This window comes from Anser anser, assembly GCF_964211835.1.
Source record: "Anser anser genome assembly, chromosome: 3".
In the NCBI taxonomy this organism is placed as follows: Eukaryota; Metazoa; Chordata; class Aves; order Anseriformes; family Anatidae; genus Anser; species Anser anser.
The window spans coordinates 16,832,336-16,858,383 of NC_139722.1; the positions used below are offsets into that span (position 1 = coordinate 16,832,336).

At 36.6% G+C, this 26,048-nt stretch overlaps 1 protein-coding gene across 4 annotated transcripts in view; it reads left to right on the forward strand.

Annotated features, from left to right (window-relative positions):
• Positions 1-15,061, forward strand: part of KIDINS220 (kinase D interacting substrate 220) — a 73,426-nt gene extending 58,365 nt beyond the window's left edge. For 2 of the 4 annotated variants that reach the window (XM_083828272.1, XM_083828271.1), the window contains 5 exons: positions 209-319; positions 7,919-8,065; positions 9,643-9,741; positions 10,839-11,087; positions 12,670-15,061. In XM_083828272.1, the coding sequence (XP_083684398.1) occupies positions 209-319; positions 7,919-8,065; positions 9,643-9,741; positions 10,839-11,087; positions 12,670-13,941 (1,878 nt within the window). In that variant the 3' untranslated portion in view covers positions 13,942-15,061. Of the gene's footprint in view, positions 1-208; positions 320-1,171; positions 1,229-5,038; positions 5,072-7,918; positions 8,066-9,642; positions 9,742-10,838; positions 11,088-12,669 lie in introns of all 4 variants that reach the window. The other 2 variants (XM_083828274.1, XM_083828273.1) reach the window with 2 other exon arrangements.
• Positions 15,062-26,048: the final 10,987 nt, after the last annotated feature.

The window sequence follows — 26,048 nt, forward strand, 5'->3', positions numbered from 1 at the left end:
GCTGAGGGGTTTTGAAGAACTCGCTCCAGTGCTTTTGATTGATTTCTGTTAAATGCAAAAAGTAAAGAAAGCTGTTAATAATTGCTCTTTTCACTTTGTTAAACTCAACTACAGGATGTGCTTTGTTGAAATAAGTTTTATTTTATTATTACATTTTGATTTGTGTAATTGTTTGTCCCTTTTTTGTTACATTTTTTTTTTCCCATAGCCATTCTTTGCCCCATATCTTTACATGCCAAGGTATTACCCTGGCAGTTCTCATCTCATCTCACGTCCACCACTAAAAACGAGTTTGTCCAGAGATCAGAACAATGGCCTAGTAAGTATTTTGAAGGATAATTCAAATACTAACCTAAACAATAAATATAGCGTGTAATGCGAATGAAGGTTATTAATGATGATTGGGTATTAGACAACTGCAAGCTCTATCTTATAAATAGTTTAAGCAAAGGTGTTATTAACGTGTAATTTAAAATGTATTTTGTTTTAACTTTACAAATTACTTAAAGATGAAAACTAATTCTGACAGCCAGGTATCAAGGCCTGTACTATTGGCAGGAAAATATTTCAATAAACATGCCAACTGTGCTATAATAAATTGATATAGCATGTTATAAGAAAAAGAATGCTAGTGGTAAATTTGTATTCAAATTTTTGTAATACAAATTCTGTGACATCTGAAGAAGGTAAAAGGACATTCCTTAATGTTGTAAAGAATGCTACAAATTGGAAGCCAAAGTTAAAAGCAATGTTTTAAATATTCAAGTAGAACAAAATACATTTTATCTTAATTGTGCATTAGATACAGCGTGATTTTATAAGTATAATTCAGCTTTATCCATTGAAAAGGAAGAATGAACAGACTTTCTTAGCTTCCTATTAATGGTATTTATTTTTCTGATAGATGGCTGTTCAAATGGAATTAAGAACTAAAGAAAGCTTAAAAAAAGTCAGTAAAAACCTCACTTGTCAGTTGCTCTAATTTTAGGATATTGATATGTTGAGCAAAGCTATCAAAAGGTTTTGAAATCTTTCTTTAATCACTAATGGAAAACAAATGTGTGTGTCGTTTATGTACTGTTATGAGATCATTCTCATTCATTGTTTGCTTCATATTTTTCGTTTAGCCCTTGATTATTTTACCCAAACCGTAATATTTTGTTGTTGTTAGGATGTTATCAAGGAGGATGCTGATGAGGGGCTTTCTTCACCCACAGACCCCTCAATGGTAAATGAGTAGTCATGTGGTGTGGAAATTTTAGCATCTCATTGCTTTTCCAGCAGTAAAGAGTGTGCATTAATCATAACTGCAGTTCACTAACACTGCATCAGTGACTTTGGTGGGCAAATAGAGTAGCTGAAAACTAATGTAGTTCGTGAATGAATTTAAGAGCTAATATTTCACTTATAAGATATAGTACATTTTTCCCCGTAGTTTTCCCCTTACCTTTCTCAGTAGCTCTCATGAGTATCGTGGTAGCTAAACAGACTGGAGAATGAGCTTGGTCATGTGTAACTTAGATTCTAGAATGAAGTAGCTGTGTGTTTCTTGTTTTAGTCAGCTCTGTCACCTGAGCCCTACTTCTTTAGCTGGTGGCATAAAGCCATTGTTCAGTGGAGGGCCACAAAGATGATACAGGGCCTGGAGCATCTTCCACGTGAAGAAAGGCTGAGACCTGGGTCTGTTCTGCCTTGAGAAGACTGAGCGGGATCTTATCAATGTTTATAAATACCTCAAGTGTGTGAGACAGTTTGGCCAACCTCTTTTCAGTGAGGGTGACCTCTTCACGGTGAGGGTGACGGAGCACTGGGACAGGCTGCCCAGGGAGGTTGTGGGGTCTCCTTCTCTGGAGATATTCAAGGCCCGTCTGGACGCCTACCTGGGCAGCCAGCTCTAAGGAACCTGCTTTGGCAGGGGGGTTGGACCCAATGGTCTCTGGAGGTCCCTTCCAACCCCTACAGTCCTGTCATTCTGTGATTGCAGTTAACACAGTATAAAGCAACGTTTCATGGGAATAAACTAAAAATAAAATTACAGGTCATAAGTTTATTCTTGAGTCAGAATGCTGACATCTGCCTTTTCCACGATTTGTTTTTGTTTTATTGTAAATACTGGCACAAAGGTGTCTTCTTTATGGATATCAATTTTAATTTTAACTGGGAATCAGTGGAAAATCATTATGATTTACTACCAAAGCAAAGAGGTTAATACAATTTAAATCATTTTCATAATTATTGCTGCCAATAGTTGTTGGCAACAGTTATAGTTAGATCTCAGTGGTGGTGGTTTTTTTTTCTTCTAGTAAATTGTTACAAAAAAGTATTCTCATTGTACAATGAAGAGAGGGGGAAAAAAAAAAACCACAAAACACAGACCCCAGAACTGCTGTTTTTAATTCCACATAACCTTCATTTAGCAATTATGGAAACGCAATGGAGAACTTACCCTAAAGTTCTCTTTCCCAGGTCATCAGGTACCTTGGGTGAAGGGATGACTTTGAGGTAATGTTTTCTTGTAGTATATTTTTGGAAATGCTGATGTCTTCCCCGTGTGTAGTTCCTTATCTCAGTATCTTCTTGTCCCATATCTCCCAGTCCTTTTGCATCTCCTCAGTGCTTTATTGAAATTTCAGTTAAAAAGAAACAGTATTATACTTGCTTTAAGTATTGCAGTTATCCATAGGTGATAGATACAATAATTTTATCCATCTAGTTAGGTAGCTCTCAATTGATGGATCGCTGCCACTAGATAAATAATACAGTTTTTACTTGTATCTTAAATAGATTAGTGTATGTAAAGTAATGAAATAACTTAAAAAAAAAAAAAAAGAAAAAAAGGCAACTGTATAAAATAATTAATGAGCACCAAAATGTGTAACTGGTTTGATGACTAAAGACAAGAAGGGCGTATAGAATCAGAATTGCCTTTCATGTAAATCTGGAAAGAAGCCAGAAATGTTGCAATTTTACTTATGTGTAAAACATAATTAATCATTATTTTTAATCTTACAGAGCAAGAAACAGTTACTTCAGGAGTATCACTTTTTTTTTTATATACAGGTCATCATGCTACTCCTTGCATGAGCTGACAGCTGTGCTGAGGATTTTATGTGATCTGGCTAAGGCCCCTGCTGTTGTTCTAAAATTTCAAGTCTTAATCATTAGTCTTGTAAAATCAATGTAAATCTAGATTAGCTTAATGAAAATCAGAAATACCTTGAGAGCAGTCAGTCGTGTATAAATAATCTGACTTGTGCTACCATCTACTTTTGGATTTTGTTGATAAAAATTAATTTATCTTAGGCTATAGTTTACTATTCTATACATAGATGTCAAACCAGTAAGTTTACCAATACTATCTATGTAGTTGTATCAAAATGTAGATGCATTGCAAATTTTAGGGTATCAGCTTAAGTCACACCTAATTTCTTTAGTGATTGGAGATACCAGCTTCTGCCCATCTGTGGTGGAGGCTGCTGTGGGTTAGCCCTGGCAGGCAGCTCAGCACCACCCAGTCTCTTGCTTGCTCTCCCCAGGTGCCATGGGGAGAGAATTGGAGAGGTAAAAGTGGGAGAACTTATGGGTTAAGACACAGACAGTTTGCTAGGACAAGCAGAAACTGCCTGTGCAGGCAGAGCAAACCAGGGAACCCGTTCACTGTTTCCCCTCGGCAGGCAGGTGTCAGCCCCTGCCCGGAGAGCGGGGCTCAGCGCGTGGAATGGTTTCGTGGGAAGACAAAAGTCATCAACCCAAGCATCCTCCCCTTTCCTCCTTCACCCCAGTTCTGTTGCTGAGCGTGACACCACATGGAGTGGGACACCCCTTTGGCCAGCCTGGGCCACCTGTCCTGGCCGTGTGCCCCCCGGCTCCCGGTGCCCCCCCAGGCACCTCGCTGGCAGGGCAGCGCGAGGAGCAGAACAGCCCCGGGCAGTGTGAGCACTGCTCTGCAACAGCTCAACCACCCGTGTGCTATCAGCGCTATGCTCATCCTAAAGCCAAAACACAGCACCATACCAACTGTTAGGGAGACAATTAATTCTATTCCAGCCGAAACCAAGACAGAGGCAAATATGCATTTCTGCTGACTTTACTATGCCAATACAAACTATAGTGTTTTTTTTTTTTTTTTTGTTTTTTAATGTATTTACAATACTGTACAGATGGTGATTTCTGACAGGAGCTGCAAAAACTTCTAGAGTGCTCTTCTAAATAATTTCTCATTGAGTTGAAGTCTTATCCATAGTGTCCCCTGTTATATTAGAAACCAAGCTAGCTTTAGAAGTGGTTATCCATAATAATCTTAGTTGGCTGTTTTAGTTTGTATTGTTAATTATGACTTGTTAGGATACAGCTTGTTGCAATATAATTGTTGTTTCAATACATTTTTCATGCTGCACAGAATGCGTAATAACTTAAAATATAGTGTGCGTCCTTTGGTTGAGAGCTAACGTGGCCCAGTGCATGCACTGTAGATAAATATAGAATACCCTTTAAGAAACGAGAATTGCTTTTCTGAAGTTTGAGCATGAACGAACATACGCTTTTATGTGGCATTGTTGCGTTTTGAATATTTACTCATTACTCTTGCTATTTGTTATTAGTAGTACCTTTTAAGAGCTATGGGTGGTGGGATTTATTTATTTATTTATTTGCATGCTTAAATACAAGGTTTCAAAGACATTTGAAATGCAGGTAGTAGAATGTGATCTTGACAGGAGAATGTGTTTAACAGCAAGATTTTCCATCGGAAATACAGTGTAAAACTCTTATGCAAGCAAAATGCTGTGCTGTTGTACACGTCCAAAACAGACTAGTCTGCTCATGGGAAAATGGTTTTCGTATAGCATATCCTAAATGGGTACTATGAAGGTCTGTCCTAAAAGTTTCACCAAGTTATGAAAGTATCCGTGTATGGTACCTTTCTGTCCTAACACTGATTTCCTCTGTTTCCCTGAAAGCATGCCATCTGTATATTCAGTCTTGTTGATGTCACTTTAAGCTGTTGTTTCTTCTCATTCTGTTTTGTTCCTCCTCAAAGCCGTGTAAGTCTGGGTTAAACAGACAAAGACAGGTACAGCCACTTTCTGTGAATTACGCACTTTCTAGAGTCATTTCAGAAGCTGTCGTACTGGCACTTCATGCTGGGCTGTCTGTAAACTAATGCTCATTACTAGCCTTGAGGTTTGTTTTGACAAGCTGCTTTTAGCTTTTGCATGGCAAATACTTTTCCGACTAATGTTCTTTAAGCATCTTTAACAAAACCACTAAGGCTGAAAAATGTGTCAGTTTAAGTACAGTTTTAATTCACTTACGTGATGACAATATCCCTAAAGCTATTGCATTACTTACTCTTCAGAGTGCTTTTTATAAAGAATGATTTGGATTAATGTGCATCTATTTCAAACAGTTCACGGTTTAACAAAAATAGTCTAAATATTAGACTACTTTTCCATATATTTTTATACACAAAAAGAGGACTTTCTAAACTAACTCTTAATGCATGCAGAAAGTATGACTTGTTCTTGACTGTTTAAAGAAATATTTTGATCTGAAGGAGAACTGTTAAATTAAAAGTCTTAAAAACTTCATTTATTTGTAGATACTGATAGATGCTCTATCTAATAGATTTAGTGAACAAAGGCAATTGCTTATACACATTGCTTAGGGACCATTTCCTTTAGCAGTGCCACGATGTAATTCTGGCTTCAAAAAGGTAGTTATGATTTGAATTGACATAATACCTTTTGTTTATCGATGTGTTATACTCATAGCAATAATTAATAGTGTGCTTATGGGAAAATATTAGACAAAACTGTTTGGCAGTCTGAAGAAAAAATGAAAATGATTTATTTAAAAGAGGAAAACATGGATTTACAGAAGAGAAATATGCAATAACTAGCTTGTAGATCAGACTCTTTCCTGTCAACATCATCAGTTTGCTGGTTGGTTTCTATTTAGGTAACTAAATGAGGATTTTAGTTGTACTAAAAATTAGGTTAAATTGAGATCTGAATTCCCTCCTTTAGGTGCTTAATATGTTAACTAATCAGGTGTTGTAGGCACGTAATTAGGGAGACACTGCAGGATCTGAAAAGTAACTGGCTTGTCCTTGGAAGGAGTACTGAGCCACTAAGCCAGGTGCCTGGATTGTACTGAAAGTATAATGCTTAATTTTATGCAATAATTTAAGTAGACTACCTGCTCAGAAAATAGGAATGTCTCTTATTTAGTGTCCAGTTGACATCTAATATCAGTTATATAAATGGACGAAAGAAGAAGCCCCAGCTCTGTTTTCAGCCAAGTGTGCTTAGGATCCCCACCACCTCCTGTAGTGTTTTTGAGTGAAGTTGATTGTTCGCCTGTTTTAAGACCATTTCAAGCATATCTGGCAGAGAACTCGGGGGGAATTACATGTCATAGCATCTGAACCTTGAACCTCAGAGCAGCTTAGGTGCGAAATCTGCCAGCCTCCCCAGATGAGGATATCTCCAATAACAACAAGATAACTCTGAGGTTAAGGTAGTCGAGAGTGAGTTTGGGGTTTGCTGCCTTTATAACTGAATAGCGCGTTCTCAAATACTCAGGTTTTAGACAATTTAGATAAGGTTAATGCCATTAAGCGTAATAATTCTTGCTTTTGGTAGGTAATTATTTTGGATCTATTAATTTATTAATTCTGCAAGATTAGATAAATAACTTTGAGGTAATTAAAAATTAAAAACAAAAGCAAAAACAACATATTGGGATTACAAAAATAGCCTTAATTGGTGATTAAGAAATATAGCCTAACTTGATTAAATTGAACTTTGGAAATTCAAAATGTACTTTTAAATTTACGCATATGATGATGAGCTCTGAATCTTCAGAAGCTATTTTCCATCCTCCTAAAATGAGCTTCACTTTGGTGGATGGTTTACGGAGCGCAAACCAAAACTTCATGTTCAGAAAAAGGGAAGGTACAACCTCCCCCCCCAGAGGAGGGTGGAAAAAAAACACAATACAAAACAAAACAAAACAAAAAAAAACCATACCTGGTGGAACTAGTTCTGGTTTTGCTTTTAGAAATTGGGAGCAACTGACTTGTTCAGATCTTTGCACTTTGCCCATCCAGGAATAATGTGGGTGTTATTTTTTTGTTTTTTGAGAAAACACTGTCTTTATATGCTGACTGTGTGCAAATGTATTTGTTTTGGTTTTCCACACTTTCCTGGAAATTCCCAGAAGCTGGCAACGTTATCAGGGCAACTTCTGTGTTACAGATCTGAGATGTGAATGATTTCTACATAAGTCTTGCCAAAGCTCCAGACACGTGAAACATCCTTACAGTATCTTGGAGGACAGCAGCAGTGCTGCACTGTATTTCCCTGCTCTGATAGTGATACCCCTTGACTGATTTTACATAAATGAACAGATACTGCTAAAAGTACCCAGTGAATCCAAGTAATTGAGGAACTGTGTTTCAGGTCATCTTTGTCTAATGGTAAACCAGGAATTTTTTAAGACAGGAAAAAGTTGTCTGGGTTATTTAAAAAATAGTAATAACAATAATAATCAACATCCAAAAACAAACTAACTGCTAAAATCAGTGGGAAACTTTGAATAAAGATGCATTTGAAATTGATTAACCCTTACTTAATATTCCTGATTTTTGTTTTTCTTAAATAGGATTATTTAAGAAGTTGTTTTCTCACATAGGCAGGACTCAAGATGCTCTGCTTTTTCTCATATAAAGACTGAGGGTTTCCCAGTATATAGATATTCTGATATTAATTAAAAATGCCTGTGCTTTCTTGTTCTCATCTCTTAATTTTAAAATGTAGTTGAACACAGTTTGGCTTGTGCTAGTGTGTATTGAGAAATTCTGGATGTACTGAGTATTTGAACATATCTTTTATGTATGTTTTCTCGCTTCTTACAGGGAGGAGGAGCAGGCACAGGATCGACCACAGGAGCATCGCATGTGTCTCTGAGCACGATGAGCGTGGAAGCTGTTTGTGAGAAGCTAAAGCAGATAGACGGTCTGGACCAGAGCATGCTACCTCAGTACTCTGCAACTATAAGAAAGGTATCTGCTGAATTTCATTAGTGCATCTAATATCTAAACACAGACATAAACATGAGAAAGGAAATATTTAGCTGCTGCTTTTCTTTGGAAATGTTTGTTGAAACACATTGAATATCAGAACATATTAATTTGTGCAAAGTTGAAAGGGCATTTTAAGACAAGTCTGTGTTTCTCAGAGAAAAACCTCCTAAAAAGAAAAACACAGAAATATACATGTTGATGAGACTGATTATTTTGAGAAAAGAAACAAGAAAACCAATTTTTAAATTGTCATATTTAGATGAATAGTATTGTAAATATGTTCTACATCCAGGTAGGAGCTTATTTTTTTCCCTTGAAAAGTTGTCTAACATCTTTTGTTGTAAATGAGTAGTCAAGACAATTCCATTTCGCTCCTATCACATTCCCCATCTATTTGCTTCAGAACAAGGCCAGTGTACATTTTTCTGTTCCTACTCTTTTCTGTGAGATATTAAAACATTCATTTTTGTGTTTATTACTTTTTTTCACCATTATGTGTGCTCTTTATATGAAGAAAGAAGGGAAAAATACTGTAAAAAAAGATTGTAATTAGTGAATGGTTTTGCCAAGCTTGATTTGTGCCAGCGCCTATCATATCTTAAAATACTGGGAGATTGTTGATTCAAGGCATAGGAGACAAGTTCATCACCAGAAGCATCAGCAGTGTTGCTTAAAGCAAGAAGTTGAATGTGAGATTGCAGCTCACTAGGTCTAGCTGCAGAAAATTCAACTGCTTCAGTGGCTCTATGGTGCTAAAAGACTGTGCTCCTCAGTTATTTCTGATGAGATTCCTCTTATTTATTTCATTGTATTTCTTACTATGAGTGGTTGAGTGTAAACAGGAAGAAAGAAAATGGCTCAGTCTGGTCTTTTTCCTGGTTTGATTAAGTACATCTTACTGAGATATGGCAGCTGACGCACCGAGTTCCCTCAGACTGAGCAGAGTGATCAACTCAAGCCTTCCATTTTGTAGCTACGCTTGTAAGACATGATTCTGCTGATCCTCCAATACATGGTATAAAGAAAAATACCCTTCACTGTTATGCTGTGAAAATGGCTCTATATTGAATTTGGTGCTGTTTGAAGGAATTAAGTACAGCGTACTTAGGTCCAACATAAAGAATTATGTTATTTACATAAGTCCAACATGAAGAATCACCTTCTTGGGATATAGGTGGTGTTTAGGCACTTCTTTGTTGATCTCTGAGTTATGAGGAAGATTGGGGGGAAAAAACAGAAATCTGGTCTTCCATCCCAGGGATTTCTGATGATGGCAAGAATGTGAGCTTGTATTTGTGCAGGGAGGGAGGTTTCTGGGTGTAGATCTTGGATGCCTCAAGCCAGGGATCAGGCGATGCTTGGGACTTAGTAGCCTAATAATCTTTGTATAACATATGTATATATGTTTTTATTATGTAGGATTGGACTTAAAAGTGATGTTGAGGAATTTCTGTAGTAGTCCCCATCAGTATATTCACCTTTCTGGTCTGTTACCATCACACGACAATTCTTGTATCAGTAACTTACGTTATTTAGTTTTACTTTTACTTTTTCAGGCAAATATAAATGGACGTGTCTTGGCTCAATGCAACATTGATGAACTGAAAAAAGAAATGAATATGAACTTTGGTGACTGGCACCTGTTCAGGAGCATGGTAAGATCTCCTCTTCAGAACTTCAGGACACCATAAATTAGTCTTTTCTGTTATGAACCTTATCTTTTTTTTCGTATTGCTTGCTTGTTATTATGTTTAAAACGATAAGCAACATCTTAAAGCATGCATGTGTTTATTATTTTGTGATTTTTATCTTTTTGTCTCGAGTACTTGCAACCAAGAACTGGTTGTTTATGAATTTGCGTCTTACTTGATTGTGAATTCTGAAGTTTTTCCTCCTCTTTTTGTAAGATTTGACTACTTCCATGAAATGTCAGAACTTAATTCTCTGAGGCCTCTGTCCTGTTAGTAAGGGAATTCAAGGCGTATTTGTGAGAGGAAGTGGACGGCCAGGCTGTTAGAAATGCATGGCACACAATTGCGTAAGCACAGTTTTTAATGGAACTTAAGCTAAAGGGGTCAACCCAATCAGATAAACGGGTAATATTTTATTGACACATACTTGTATTGAGTGCAGCATTCTCACATTATACTACTACTGAAGCATATATAGATACCTAATTTCCCCCTTCCCACTTTGAGAGTAAATATCAGTTTTATAGTGAGGGATATACATCACAGAGAATTGTGGCTTATTTTTAAGTATTTTTAGTACATTGCCAGTTTTCTTTCTGAAAAGTGCAGTATGTCTCTGAACGGCTGAATCAGTTTTCAAAACACTGATAATTTTAAGACATTTATTGTTAGATTCAGGTTGATTAAAGCTATAAACCAGAATGTTTGTTTTTGCTTAAAGATCTGTAATTTATCACTGTGTTTTACAAAAATTTATTGGAAGTGTTTTGTGGCATGTAACTTGGTTTAATGGTCTGAGTAATAATAAGTAATTTGTAAATACAAGAAAAATCTGTAATATGAAAATGTGGTTTGTAGTAAAGACAATGAATGTACTAGGTCTGTAAACAGATCTTTTTTCATAGTTTGCCATGATCACAACCACATATGCAAGTATACTTGTATTTGGAATTTGTGAATTGCTTATTTGTATATGTAGCAGCCCTTTAACAATTTTGATTTTTTTTTCTATTCATATGATTACATTTGCACCTTCTCTTTTTTTGTGTGTGTGTGTTAAGATACTTGAAATGAGAAATTCAGAAAATCAGGCTGTTCAGGAAGATCCTCGTGGAACAACTGAGCATGCTACATCTGCGATTTCTCATAGTGAACTTACTCGTCGTCCTGGGCATAACACTGAGTTGCCTCACACTGAGCTTACAGGTCTTTCTGGTCAAGCTCCCTACACGCTTAACTTCAGCTTTGAAGAACTCAACACAATTGGTCTTGATGAAGCTCCTCCACGCCATAGTAACTTAAGTTGGCAGGTATTTAATAGAGGAATGTATTCTACGTGCTTATCAGTATGGTAAATGGCTTTTTACATTCTGAGGTACAGACAGGTCAAGAAGTAAGTCTGCTGTGACAGTTCAGGTACTTCCAGTTGTCAGTCTTGACAAAGACCGAAGTGCAGCAGAGATGAAAACTCTTAATCATACTCTCTGAGAGTCAAGGGCTTTAGTCTTTCCCATCTCAAAACTGTTCCAGTAATCACTACTCGAGAAGAAAAAAATCAAAGCTATTGCTTATAGTAATGTTTTGCTGGATTTCTGTTTTCTGTAGTATGCAGACTTTGTGTATGATATATTTTAAGTATGTGCTAGACAGAAGTTATATTGTTTGAAAGATTACTGATAATATTTATTATTTTTTTAAACAGGCAATGCTCCAGGACATTGGAGCTTTGTTTTGACAATATGTAATCTAATCATAGACTCCACAGCTCACATCCTTTTGTACCTATAGTTTCTGCCATAGGTTGTGTATGGTCAGTCTTCTTTTTTATCTTATGTAATTACCTTAAGTGTGTGCTTTTCTTTTTCCTTTTTTAAGAAACAAGACAATACAGTTAACGAATGATTAGATGGTATTAAAATAGTGGTCATAATTTCCCCCCAAAATCCATGTTGCAGCTTTTTCATCTCTGATTTTGAAGGCCTAAATTAGAAAACCTTGAAAGTCCATCAAAATAGGAAGACATCTCAAATTACAAGCTATAGGCTGTATTTTTAGTATTCAAAAATATAGCTGAACAGAGGTTTGGGGTATATATCCCAGATACATACGTGAATGCATATATGCACACGTGTATGTAAGATCCTGATTACCCTTAATCCATTTACAGCAACTGAGTATCAATGTATGTTTTTCAAAACCTAAGTGGCATGAATCAAATTTTTAACATTGTTTTTGTCTCAAAAGCACAGAAGTGTAAGAAAATATTTTTAAAAACATTTTAAGATGCAAGTTTAAATAAATAGTTGATGTCCGTAGAGTTATCTGAAATTAAATTGAAAGAGCGAGGAAGGTAATTTGTCCTTCTTGAGAAAACAGGGAAGGAGTACTCCTGGAAATGTACAACACAATCAAATAATTCTCTTGTTAGTGAAGAACTATAGCTGCTGTGAGTATGAATAAAAAGTAGTGAATAACGCATAAAAAATCAAGTGTTGATATTTCTGAGATTCTTGCATTTTGCTGCGTGCATTGAGTTCATTAGGAGTCAGGGCATATAGAAGTCCCTTAACCAACATTTTCTTTTAGTTTTTCATGTTTAGTTGTTCCTCAGTATTCTAGTATGTACATAACATTGTTGATTTTACAAAAAGCTGGCAGTAATCCTATAGTGAAGTAATAGAAAGGGAAAAGTGGAACAGTAGACTAAAGATCTTGCATATGTTGCTTGCTGAGGGGTTTGAGCATATAACATTGACAATTTCAGTTGCATGACCTATTCATAACAAAAAAAATTAAGCACACACTTTATACTTTGTTACTTAACTTAGAATGATCAATAAAAGTCAAAATAAATATTTCATATAACTATTCTCTCTCTTTTTCTTTCCCCAGTCACAAACTCGCAGAACGCCAAGTCTTTCAAGTCTTAACTCTCAAGATTCAAGTATTGAAATATCAAAGCTCACTGACAAGGTACAGGCAGAATATAGAGATGCATATAGAGAATATATTGCTCAAATGTCACAGTTAGAAGGAGGTGCCAGTTCCACTACAGTAAGTGGTAGGTCTTCCCCTCATAGTTCAAGTGCTTTCTATATGGGGCAGAGTACATCAGGGGGTTCCTTGCATTCGAGTGCAGAACAAGAAAAAGGAAAAGATGGTGAGCAGAAACAAGATGATGGAAGAAAGTCCTTTCTGATGAAGAGGAATGATGTTATTGATTACAGTACTTCAGGTGTTTCTACTAACGATGCATCTCCTTTGGATCCTATTACTGAAGAAGATGAAAAATCTGATCAGTCTGGTTCCAAGCTTCTGCTAGGAAAGAAGTCTTCAGAAAGAACAAGTATTTTCCAGGCTGCAGATTTAAAGCTTAAGGGAGTTACTCTCCGGTATCAGAAGCTTCCAAGTGATGAAGATGAGTCAGGAACTGAGGAGTCAGATAATACCCCACTTCTTAAGGAAGGTAAAGATAAGAAAACAGATGGAAAAATTGACAAACAACCCAAATCTCCAGAACATGGATCCGAACCTATTAGAACCTTCATCAAAGCAAAGGAGTACTTGACAGATGCCCTTCTGGATAAAAAAGATTCTTCCGACTCTGGTGTAAGATCAAACGAAAGTTCTCCCAATCATTCCCTCCATAATGAAGGAGCAGATGATTCACAGCTTGAAAAGGCAAATCTCATTGAGCTTGAAGATGACAGTCATAGTGGAAAGCGAGGAATTCCGCACAGCCTTAGTGGCCTTCAAGATCCAGCTGTGGTTCGTATGTCTATTTGCTCAGAAGATAAGAAGAGCCCATCAGAAAGCAGCTTGATAGCAAGTAGCCCAGAAGAAAACTGGCCAGCCTGCCAGAAAGTCTATAACTTAAATAGAACCCCTAGTACAGTAACCCTAAATAATAACAGTGCTCCAAACAATCGAGCTAATCAAAATTTTGAAGAAATACAAGGTATCAGAGATTCATCTCAAATTATCTTGCACCCTAGCTCAGGTTCCAATTCAACTGCAGTTCAGAATGAGAACCTGAAGAGCGCTGCTCACAAGCGGAGCCAGCGTTCAAGTTATACTAGGCTTTCAAAAGATTCATCAGAGCTCAACACTGTTACTGCCTCAGACGGGGCTGGTTTTGGAGAAGAGAGAGAAAGTATCCTGTAAAAAGAAGCCAGGCTAAAACAGAGTACACCCATGATTTGTAGCTTGTTTGGAATTCTTTGTCAGTGTGTAGTTACACTAAGCTATGTAGTTTTAAGTTTTCAGTACTGTAATAGAAGGTCTAGATTACTTTCAGTCATTTTCTTGAAGAGAAGAAATAGCCTTTAGAAAAAAAACAAATTACTTCAGACCTTCCCCAGAAATAAAACCAGTATTTGTTAGGATGGAAAAACAGTTCCTTACGACACTGTGCAAAGGTTAGGTCAGGGGCACATGTTACAGAATTAAGTATGGTTTAATTATTAAAATGTGATTTTACTTTTGTGTTGGGATATGTAATGTTTATCCCTCCCAAACTTTCCATGTAAGTCTTACATACATACGTACTTACAAATAAAGTTAAGACTGTGTCCTTGCCATTTGACATCAGAGATATCAGAAGATAAAATATCACAACCTGTGACACCCTTATCAAACTTCGAATTAACTAGTGGATTAGTGTGTGCAACATATATTACATATGTTGAAATTTAAATGTTAGGGTACCTGTTTGGCTATGTGTATACTTTTATTCTCTGTATGTTCGGTAATTGCTGTTGACTTTGTGAACTTTGGATTGAATGGTGATAAGGATTTTAAGGAACATTGTCTTGATGTGTCATTGGACTTGGCAGTTATTTATAAGGTAATGCCTTATCATTGATTTAGTGAATTCATTATTTATTATAGTTACAGTCACTGGTCTAAATAGATGGAAACAACTGAGCAACTTTAAAATATTGTAAGGATAAAGTATGAATATGGTGTCTGAACTTAAGGAATATCTATTGCTGTGCATGATCTTTCCTTGGTACAGAGTTTACCATTTGGTTCCAGAAAGAAAAAATGAGTAGTTTTTGCTGTTTTGAAAGTAATATGTACTTTTTGGAATCTAGTCTGAGCTGTATGCCAGCTCCTATATTCCTGAAGTACAGTATTTGAAAGTTTTTGTCATCTAAGTAATGTACCTGAATGTTACTGTAGTAAATACTTGTACTGTCCAGTGAAATCTGCATGATTTTGAGGGGAAAAATTGTTTGAACTAGACTCTGGTAGTACAAAGAGAATAAAAAATAAATTGGCCTATTGACTTTGTGTCCATATTTCTGTTTACAGTGATATTTTGTTTCTTCACTTGATGAAAATCTTTTGTGCATGTTGTTTTGATTAAAGTACATCACAGATTTAATTGAAGAGCGCACTAGAACGATACTGTTATTAATACAATGCTAAATAAGCATCAAGTATAAAACTACATTTGATATATGGAAGTGACAAAGCAGACATTTCCAAAGGAAGCGCTGAGCTGTGGAGAGGGGGCCACCTCCCGCTTTGGATCTAGTGCATCTCCAAGCAGATGCCCCCAGCGGGACCCTGTGGTTGTGGCCTTTGTCATCCAAATCAAGAGAATGTTGACTCTGGCATAGAAAAGCAGAGAAAGACCAGCTTTATTTTTACATTCCATGGATACCTAGTACTTAAAGATCTGGAAACTTGCTCTTTGCACTTTTGGATTCTTTTAAATTGCTGCGTTGTTCAACTGAATTAAAATATAATCGGTGCATTTCAGAAGTACTGGGAATCTGTGTGCACATATCTTTATTAGACAGATTATTAGTTTAAGGTAGTTTAAAAGGTACTAGTTTGGAAGTCTCCCAAAACCGAATAAGAACCCCCCAAAGCTGTAGCTTCATGGTATTTTGCTGAAAGTTTGGGAACAGTTTTTCAGTTTATGACCTTCCTGTGGAAGGGAGGGGAGAAGTGACTATATATCACTCGCTTTTCTGGAATCTTTGGGATGAAGAAGGGTTTTGTTTGTTTTGTTTTGTTTTGTTTTGTTTTTGTTTCAGGAAGATACAAGCATTGGTTTTTAATAGAGAAAAATAAGTTTAGCTTTTTTCATTTAAAGATATTCACAGTATTGATAAAAGATACCAATTATCTCAAGTCATTTTGTCTGGTGAAGTCCTCAAATAATCCAAATAGACTAATTTTTACATTTCATGTGGTTTTGAAATCTTTTGATCCTTGATAGTTTTCTCTTTAGTCTTCATAAAATACCAGGATTGGGGTGAAATAGGCAGCTGAGTGGAAAACTCTTCAGTGTTTCTAAATTACATTAATATCAGTGTAATTGCGCACCATCACTAAAAGCCAATAGGAGCAAAGTGTCTGTCTACGATTGCACAGGGCTTAATGTTCTGTCTTCCGCTTTCTAGGCACTGTCACAATAAAGATGTGGGTAATAGGAAATTCCAGAAGAGAACTATGCAGTTTCCCATATTAGAAATTACCCAATTTTGTATGAGACTGATTTCTAGTCTATTTGAATTCTGCTCAGCATGGGATGTGGGTGCCTAAAATAATTTAAGTTCTAAGCAGTAATTTAGTCCTGCCTCTTTTTACCTGCTTTAACTCTGTGACATAGTAATGCATGCTGTAGTTTATACAATCCAGTGTGTTCATGGGCTCATTAGTTAATGGCTTCCTTGGGGTTCCTGGAATCAGCAGAATGCAAATGTTTCATATACAATTCAAGGGCAGTATGCTACAAGAGCTGCTCGTTAACAGGACAGTAGATATGACTGATACTTTGAGTCTTTTTGCATTAAAATGACTAGACGGTGCATTTTTCTTCTGCATTGAGGCATCTTTTTAATTTGTCTTAATACAGGTGTAAGCAAACAGAAGAAAGCGTAGTGCTCTGATAAAGGGAGAGAGGAAAAGAGACAGAAGAGAGAAACGGAGTACTTAAAACACAGCACAGTAGTAAGAAGTATCTTTTAGTATGTAGTAGATACATGTTACTGCATAGGTTTTATGTTACAGGTAGGTTATGGAAGAATAGCATTTGCAAGAATTAAACTGCAGTTTCGTTGCTGAAACTTGTGTTGGTGTTGTTTTTTTTTTTTACCACAGTTCCTATGGTTACTAGTTGCTTGGTTTTGTTGCACAATTCTTGGAATTAAGGGACCATAAACAATTTCCAGCGTTGAAATATGGAATGCTAGCTGTGTGACTTGTGGGAATCATGGAACCCAAGAGTTCCATGGAGAGTGGAAATGAATGAAGAGTATAAAATAAAAACACAACTGCAAGCTTATTTCTGGTACTCACCACTTTCCAGAACTCTTGTAATGAGGGTTTATGTATCCGTTCTGGTTCTGGATGACTGAACACTACAGGAACTTGAAACCATAACTTCTTGCCTAACTGAATCTGAAGAGCACAGTTTGGCTTGTTCTCTTGTTCTGATGCCTGGATATGTTTGTATGGTACAGCGAAAATAGTTTTTGGAAAGAAAAAAATTGGATGCAAATAATACTGCAGGGTTTATGTAACTCTTTTATGGCTACTCACCAGCTTAAACCTTGTCTTTTTTTTAAGCTTTCTGAACCTACTGGGAATAATACGAAAAAATCTCCGTACAGGCATGAGAGCCACAGGCAGAAGATCCCAATAGCATCCATTATTCTTAGTTCAGCATGTTGCACCCCATGGCCTTGATGCTGTATAGCTTTATCACCTACGACAGGTTTGTTTAGGTTTCTAAATACATTACTAAGAAGTTGCCAAATAAAACAATACCTGGGTATTTCTCTTAATTGAAAGTAGCAATTGTGGTAAAATAGAAGTGTTAATACCTAGTTGTGAATTTTCAGACATGTAAGAGAAATGCAACATGTTAATTATACTTGACATGCTAGTGCTATAAAATGGTCGTGTTATATAAGGAATACATTAACTAATTAGTTGTCTTAGATAAACAGCTGTTGGAATTTTGGCACACTTTTCTGTGCCAAATGATAGCTATGGTGGGGAAAACTTGAAGGAAAATTCAAATTCAGTTAAATAGAAAAAAAACAACCTTACGTACTTTTTTTAGTTATCCTTACGTGTTGCTTTTTAGTTTTCTGTTGCCTTTGTTAAGGGCTCTTTTGTCAGTATAAAGGGGGTAAGGATAATTTCTTCATGAGAATATGGAAGAGTTTCATGAACTTGACGTGTTCTGACAGGTTTCTAAATTTCTATGAAAAGGAGAAAAATGAATAGATTGAAAATTTTAACAATATGAAAATATATTTTTTTCAAACCATTTCCAACAGAACTAGAATTTTCTAGAGACTCACTGGCACATGAAAACCTATCAAATAGTTCTAAAAAGATGATTTAAAGTATTTAATATCTAGGTAACTTTTTCAATAAAGATGTCAGTCATGCAAGCTAACTGAGTATCCAGTACAGTTTGCCCTTTGATTAACAAATAGTAGTTACAGAAATTAAAAAAAAAAAAAAAACTGATAGAAAGCTTTTTTTTTTTTTTCTTCCCTGTAGTGGTTTCTTGGTATATACGTTTTTCCGGTACTACGCTTAGGTAACTTATCCTTACCTTCATTAAAATCTTCACATGGAATTCTGTAATAGGGGTGTTTGTTCATTACAGCTTAGTGACACTTCTGGCACTGTAGTGATTCAGTTCTTTTGTGTTGAAACATAAGACTAATGAAAGAGGAAGTTTTCTTTACTGAACTTCGAGTCTGATGTTTGTATTTTGATTTTTCAGGTCTGATTCCTGTAATGCACTTATATTTCTAAAACAAAATTTAACAGTATGCCTGGTCTTCCAGAAAGACTCAGAACTACAACGTGGTTTTTTTAACAATGTTTTCTCAATCATGAGAGATTATAGTTCATTAATAAGATGTTCATAACACCAAGTGTTTGGGCCTTAAGAAGCGTTAAAAGGTGCTTCTCCACTCTGCCCCCAAGTGTATGTGTTACAGCAGAGATACTGGATAAGATTATAAAAAGAACATGTTAGTTGATTTCCTCCTCTTAGTTTAACATATCATAGGGTCACCTTCTTCAGAAGTGGAAAACAAAACAAAACAAAAACCCACCTTCTAATATTTTAGAAGAAAGTGGTCTTCTGGAGGAAAAAGGTAGGTGGGAGGTTGTGTGAGATTTCATGTAACAAAAGGTTATATTTGAGAGTGTGTATATTTCTCTCAAAGATGGGATTCTAGCAACAGAGCATGCTTTGTTATGTGAACTTTTACTGCTGCTATGTGGTGCAGTGTACAGAGCTTTTTCATGTTTCAAGTCTTTTTGAGTATTAATATCATCTATCATCATTACTTCTTACAGAAGGAACCTGGATTGCGGAGTTATCTCTGAATAACCCAAAGGGAGTTTATCTGTCATTACTTGAGTATGTTTGTATTGTTTGTGAAAGAAAAGGATAAGAGGAGAACAGTAACAGTCCATTAAAAAATTTTTGTGTCCAAGATTTCTCATGATAGAAAACGAAAGGAAAAGTGTGAATGGTTTGTATGTGTCCCTGGAACCTAGAAATAAAATCATAGGCATAAGATACTGACTGTAGAGGACAGTAAAACTAATGGAAATTCTGTGATGCCGTACTGCACTTCCTCACTAATTAAACTATAGGGAAGCAATCAGAAGGGAATTAACTTTTATTTTGTTAAAAAATATTTCTTCTAGAATAATGTTGTGGCTAGTCCTTGGCTAAAGGCAATATAGACTTTTGAATCAGTTTACATATCCTAGCACCTTCAAATCTTTCTAAATTTGTTGTAGCAGTTTTGAGAGGCAGCAACATTATACTAGCCTCGTTTTGGACACCAGAAAAATACAGCAGTGGTAGAACACAGAATTACACGTATTTTCTACTACAGTCAAGAACTGAGTACTGAGATTCCGTCTGACAGTCAGGTTGGACTTCTATTGATATCAGAGGTACCCTTTACTTTATGCTCATTTAAACTAGTAAGAAGTCTTGACATCTAAATCAGAGATTTTTATTAAGTTAGCTTTCTGTTATCACTCAGCATTTTTGTTTTCCATCCTCTTGATGTTTTCTCGTTGTAAACTGTAGCTTGTTTGTGGCCCTCTCCCTTTTTAGCAAAAACTTAAGTTTGTAAGTTCAAGCTTCTAACTTCTTTTGCATGGCAGTCATTTTGGACTGAAGAAACTTACCTCTCCAACTTCATCATAACCTTAGGACTGTTTTACAATGCAACTTTTTCCACTTCAGCAGTGGCAGAAAATGCTAGTCTGAAGGGGGTGGGGGTGCGGGTGCTGCTTGGGTTTTCGTTTTTGTTTTATCCGAGGTGGGTAGGGTGTAGGTTCTACATTTTTTTCCTTCCCTCTCTGTCTTCTTCGCTACTCAAGAAGCAACCTTTGATTTTCAGATATTTTTGCTCTCAAAGATGAAGAGAAATCTTGATATTTCATTTTTCTTTGTAAGACAAATCCTCAAATCATAACCTGTTTAACTTCAGGACTTATTTACAACTTTGGAATATAAAGGAGGGTTTAGAGACTTTGTCGTTCCTGGATACCTTCTGATCTTAATTTTCAACATCATCTTTTTAGTAGCTTCTTTCAAGGTGTGGCTTAGAATCCTGAATAATTTCTTTTGTCTTCACCATCTGTGCTACCTTCTGCTTCTCTTCTATCTGATGGCAGACTAACTCAGCTTCACCGGATCTTTTTATTTGCTAATATGAACTGGAGTCCCTAATTTTGTAGTCCATGGCTGTAGTGTTCAATAACTTTTTTTTTTCTCAGCCTTCACTTCAACTTTCAAGGCTCTCTGTACAGTACTTTACAGTACTTAAGCATGTGGTGGGTTTTTTGCAATACTGAGGCCAATAGAACTCTCTGCATGACAATACAAACACTTTACTACCAAGCAAAAAGTACAGTAGTGATTCAACTTACAAGAGAAGGCGGCATTTATGCTTTAAAATCAAACTCTGAAAAGTTAATCCCACTTTTTTTTTCCCCTCAGTATATGAAAGTAGACAGTTTTTTGTTCTTGTCATTGAGAGTACTTGAACTTTCAGAAAGAATGCAGATTACTTCTGTTTTGACTACTTGTCTTTAGCAAAGACTCAACAGTGATGATAGCTCATCTGAGATGGACCAGGATTCCTTTGCCTGGATGAATGGCTTCTAAAAACACATTCTAAGACCAACTTGCTTGGGTTCTGTAAACTATTTTATCATTCTTCTATTATTTTTATCTTTTTTTAAGGGACAGTAGACAAAAAGATAAAAAGTCACCTGAATCACCTGTACCTAAACAGTCCCTGGAGTGCAATGGCAGGGGAAGAGAGTTTTGGTTTTGTTTTGTTTTTTCTCCTCAAGATTCATTTCAGGCTGTGAAAAGTTGGATAAAGTAGCTGGACACTCATCCTCCTATGATGATATTTGTGGTCGTTCTGCAATACCCGGAAAAACAAACCTATTTTTTTGTTTGTTTTTTTTTATACTTATCAGCACCTATTTTCAGGTCTAACTGTGAATTGTGTAATTCCGTGGCATACTTCTAGAAGTTGAGAAGTTTCTGTGATAGTGACACTCAAACATTTCATGCAAAAATGTCTTTTTCTGCGTATTTTTATTCTAAGACCATAACATGTCATTTCTCAGTGAAATGCTCAAACTGAAAACTAATGTGTGAAGAGGGGAAATTCTGTTCATCAGTATCTCAAAACTTTCACATTCAGAAACAGCATGTTCAAGTGGCAATTGGCAACAGCAAAGTGGATGTACTGTGTCAACAAATAGTGTGGCACAAGGTCAGCTCCTCACGGTCCAGAAGGCCTTGGTTTTGATACATTGAGTACCATATTCACTTGTCTATTCCTCTCCTGAGTGCTTAAAATGTGTGGTGACTCAAGTCATAATTGGGAAAAGAATCCTAATTTCTCTGTCCTGATTTTGTGTGCAAATATATCCTGACTTACTTCATTACATATGTTTTGTCTTGAACATAAGAAGCAAAACTTTCTGCTCCTAAGGTGTCCATATCCTTAATTTCTGTTCTGTACCTTTCTGGGGCTATAATCAGAAATTCAGCATACATATTTCTGGGATTTCTCACATCACATTGTCAGATTTTTTTGATTTGTCAAAAATCACAAAATTATCTCGTTTGGATCTCTAATGAGAAATTCCTTACCTGTCCTAGTCCAAGTAACCTTCCTATTTAAATGCGAGTACTGGATGTTTGTCCATACTATAATATGGATGTTTCTGTGCTATGGCAGAGATCCTTATCAAGAACATGAAGGGCTCTATGAGACAGTTATCTACAAAGCCTCCTGTCAGTTCTCTCTTGAATAAAGCTCCAGTTTCTGGACTGTATTGAAGCTAAAGATGCATGGCCATCTGCTAGTTTGTTTTGCATTGACTTGGCAAAGTGATCTTGGTGCACCAGTATTTGTTCAGTGTTCACAAAGGTTCTCTAGGTTTGATGAAATTGTTTCCAATGTTTGGGAGTGCAATGTGAACATTGCCATTCATGATCATGTTTCTTTTCATGCTGTAGCATTGTTCAGGAGAGCAGGTGAAATCCACACCTTTATGGCTGTCTCAGCCACTTTTTTGGATAAAGCACTTATAAAGACATATAGCTTCTCCTTCTCCCAAGTGATTCTACATCAAAGTGTAATTTTCAGTGCCCTATACCTAAGCCATTCTTCCATGACCAAGATGTCGAGAGGGGGTGACTTTTTCATGATCAAGTCAGGACTAAGTTAGTAGCTGAACAAAGTCTTCTAAACAGTGTAATGCCATGTGAGGTGGTGATGGTAGAACCTCTTCATAGTTGCACACTTCCACAGAACTGTGGCAGCCCTTGAGGAGAGTCTTCACCCTTAGATAATTGTTAAGCTCATCTCTGCTTAAAGCAGAGCCAACAGACTTTGAGCCAATGTTCAGCAAGAGTTATGCTACTACACAGGCATATAGAGGTTCATGCTGTGCTTGAAAAATTAATCAGTCTGTCAGGCTTGGTATGAGGACTTGGACTTGCTTTTCCAGGTTACTGAGAGGGATGCATGGAGATGCTTAAATAAGCATTTTGAAGTGGAGAAAAAAATCTTATTCATAGTTTACCCTAGAAGTCTTTCTGGTAGTTGGAATTCTGTAATGGAGCGAGGACTGAGATGAAGAAGCATCTAGAGTTCAAGGGTAAATTGAGGATGTGGTATGAGCACATGCCATGGATAGTGCAAAAGTTGAAGATTCTCAACTACCCGGGAACACATGCAATTACAATATAAATATGTAGATGAACAACACTTCTAAGAATGTACATCACAGTTGGAAGAAAAAGATTTTGGAAAAAAATTTACTGAATGTAGTCACGAAAACCTTGCAAACTAATGTAATGTAGCACTGAAATTTAATCAATTCAGATGCCTTAGAATTATTGGGATGTGAAAATACTGTTAAGAAAACATCATCAAAATGCATTCACATTTCAGTATTGTAAGGTTTTCTGTTTAAAGCTCTTGGGGGGGGGGGGGGATTGACAACAACAACAAAACAGGCAGAAACAGAAAAATAGTTCAAGGTAAGTGGATTCCATATAAATGTTTGGCTTGTTATAGGACAGCACCAGGGGTTAGCTTTGAATATTTTTTATCTTCTCTTCAATTATTTTATAAAGCAAAATATACAGGGGAATTGTGTAATCCCAAGAAATTAGTAAAATTAGTAAAATACTAACAGAAAGCTTTTGAGATCCACAAATCAGGAAGATCCAAACACTTCAGACCTAACATACCAACAGTTTTTAGTTCAGATAGTAATTTAAGCATTTTTTTTTTTCAATGATCAGCTTAAGTCAGTGTGGCCTCTTTCCTGTTGAAGCCGAGGTTCCAGTCAAAACAACCTATAAGCTATGGTTATTTTTGTTTGTTTTTGGAGGGATAGCTATAGTATGGAAATACAGATACTGAAGGACAGAAAAGGACAGATTGGAACCCACATTTAAGGGAAGAAGGAAGGCCTAGGTAGCTACCAGTCATCTTTATTTTGCTACCTGCAATAACTTTGTTCATCAAGCTTTTATTATTCATCAGATGTTTAAGCTTCAAGTATGCAAGTCAATATGGAGTTTTCAGGAATTACCCTTATCAATTTGCTCAAATATTTTCTTTGGTTTGGTAAGTGGCTTGCAGAAGACAGATGTAGCAGATGTGGTATGTTTGACTGTTGTAAGACTTCTATGGTCAAAGGCTAAGCGAATGCAATGAAGTGAAAGCAGGCTTCTTAAAAAGGTAGATCTGGAGCGGTTGTCAATTATCTCATGTCAAAATAGGGTCACATGAAGGCTGTTTGGTCCATTTTTATTTAGTATTTCTGTTAGCAACCTTACTGGCAGACTTTATAAGTTTATTCTTGTCTGAACCTGTCTTACCCTGGAGAACAGAATCAATTGATACAGGGGATTGTAAATGAACATGATATCATTAAAGGTAAGTATAAAGTATTGAACTTATCACAGTGAAATCAAATGCATGAATATAAAGTGCAGTATAACCCACTAAACTAGCACAGAAGACAATAGAGTTTTAGCATGGTTAGTAAACTAATACTAAGTCAACAACGTAAGTGATACTGTTGAAGGTGGAGGGAAGAAAAGGAAATCTCTGAGGGATATATTAATGGAAGTATTGTACGATGCAAGAGAGGTATGGAGGTATGCCCCGCTGCTGAAGAAGCTCTGTGTCCAGACCTAAGCACCTTTAATAAGCAACTGGAGGAGAATGGGGTAGGGGGGAAGGGAGGAAAAAAAGTGACCTACAAGTATATAATAATGAAAGAATTGGATCAGTTGAGTTTAAAAGAAGGGAGACCGAATGGATATAATTTCCTGATATGTAAACCATTGTTACAGAAAGATTATAAGAAGTTCCATCATTGGAGCATAAAGTAATCAACTTTGATTTGTGGTGGGAAAAAAAAAAAACACATTTTGAAACAAAAAAACATTCTAATAATTAAAGTAATGTTAGGGTTATCTAGGGAAGTTGCAGAATTTCATTCACTGGTAGCTCTTGAGAGTAAAACAACTGAACAAGAGGAATCACGAGATGACCCCTGGCCATTCTGGCCTACGCTTTTTGGGTTTAGGCAGCGTAATGAACAGAGGTTTGGTTAAGGCAGCGGCTGTCACTGATGAGACTCCCAAAGGGGTAGGCCTGGGTGTAACTACCTGTGAAAGAGCAAGAGTTGCAAAACTACCCCTCAGAGGAGCAGAAATAGAAGTTCAAATACAGAAGTTCACGTTTTAAAGCTGTCTTTGCAGCTGAAATAAAGTAATATGGGGCACGTGTCTGGTTGGAGGCCCAGTGGCAATGCAACAACAAAAGTGAAACCCCAGACCATTCCAGTCATATGGGATACATATGATCGTAGCTGCCAACTCAAATACAGAAGTAAAACAGGGTATTTTCCTTGTCAGGCTAATAACTTCTTGTATGTGACCCTAATGGGCAGGCTTCCAGTCACAAGTTTGATTCCTGTACTTTGCTCAGTGACCTTAGGCCCAGCTGCTCTTCGTGTTGGGTTTTTGCTTCCATGTTAAAATGTTATTAACATTCATATTCAAAGGTGTGTGTCTGGAAGAATCCAAGTGAAAATACTTGCTTTTTAACCTCTTAAAGAGGCTAAAAAGAGGCCTTTTGCACTTCCAGTGCTGTGTCTCCCCTTTGTCACAGGATGGTTCAGGCTTTTGTTTTGCCTCTTTACATTGTGCTGTTCAGTTCCTCAAGGGTTTGCTAAATGTAAATCATCTTTGTCCTACCAGAGGAGGATGAGAAAGGAGAGAATATGTATCTAACATGCTTGTTTAAGCAAAATACAGTTACATAAAATGATCTTCCTTATCTACATTCAGGCCCAAAGAAACAGCTTTTTCCTTACGTAGGGGTGTGAGTGTGCCCAGTGCTTTTTGCTCAGCTATTTATTTAGTAACGTAAGCAAAATGAGGGCTTGAATTAACACAACGAGCTAATGACCGTTCCCTGGCCTACTGCAATGGAATTTCTGCTATCGATACTGATAATCTCTCTTGAAAACAAAACATGATATTTAAAAACTCTGGGAGGGCTTCTAGGCCACGTTAACTCCCTAGTCATGACTGGCAATTGTTCGAGCATGTGGCAGGTACAATTTCAGAGGATAAATGGCCAATTTTAATGCCCAAGAATGCTGCTGCTACTGTTCAGTTTAGTGTTACAAAGGCA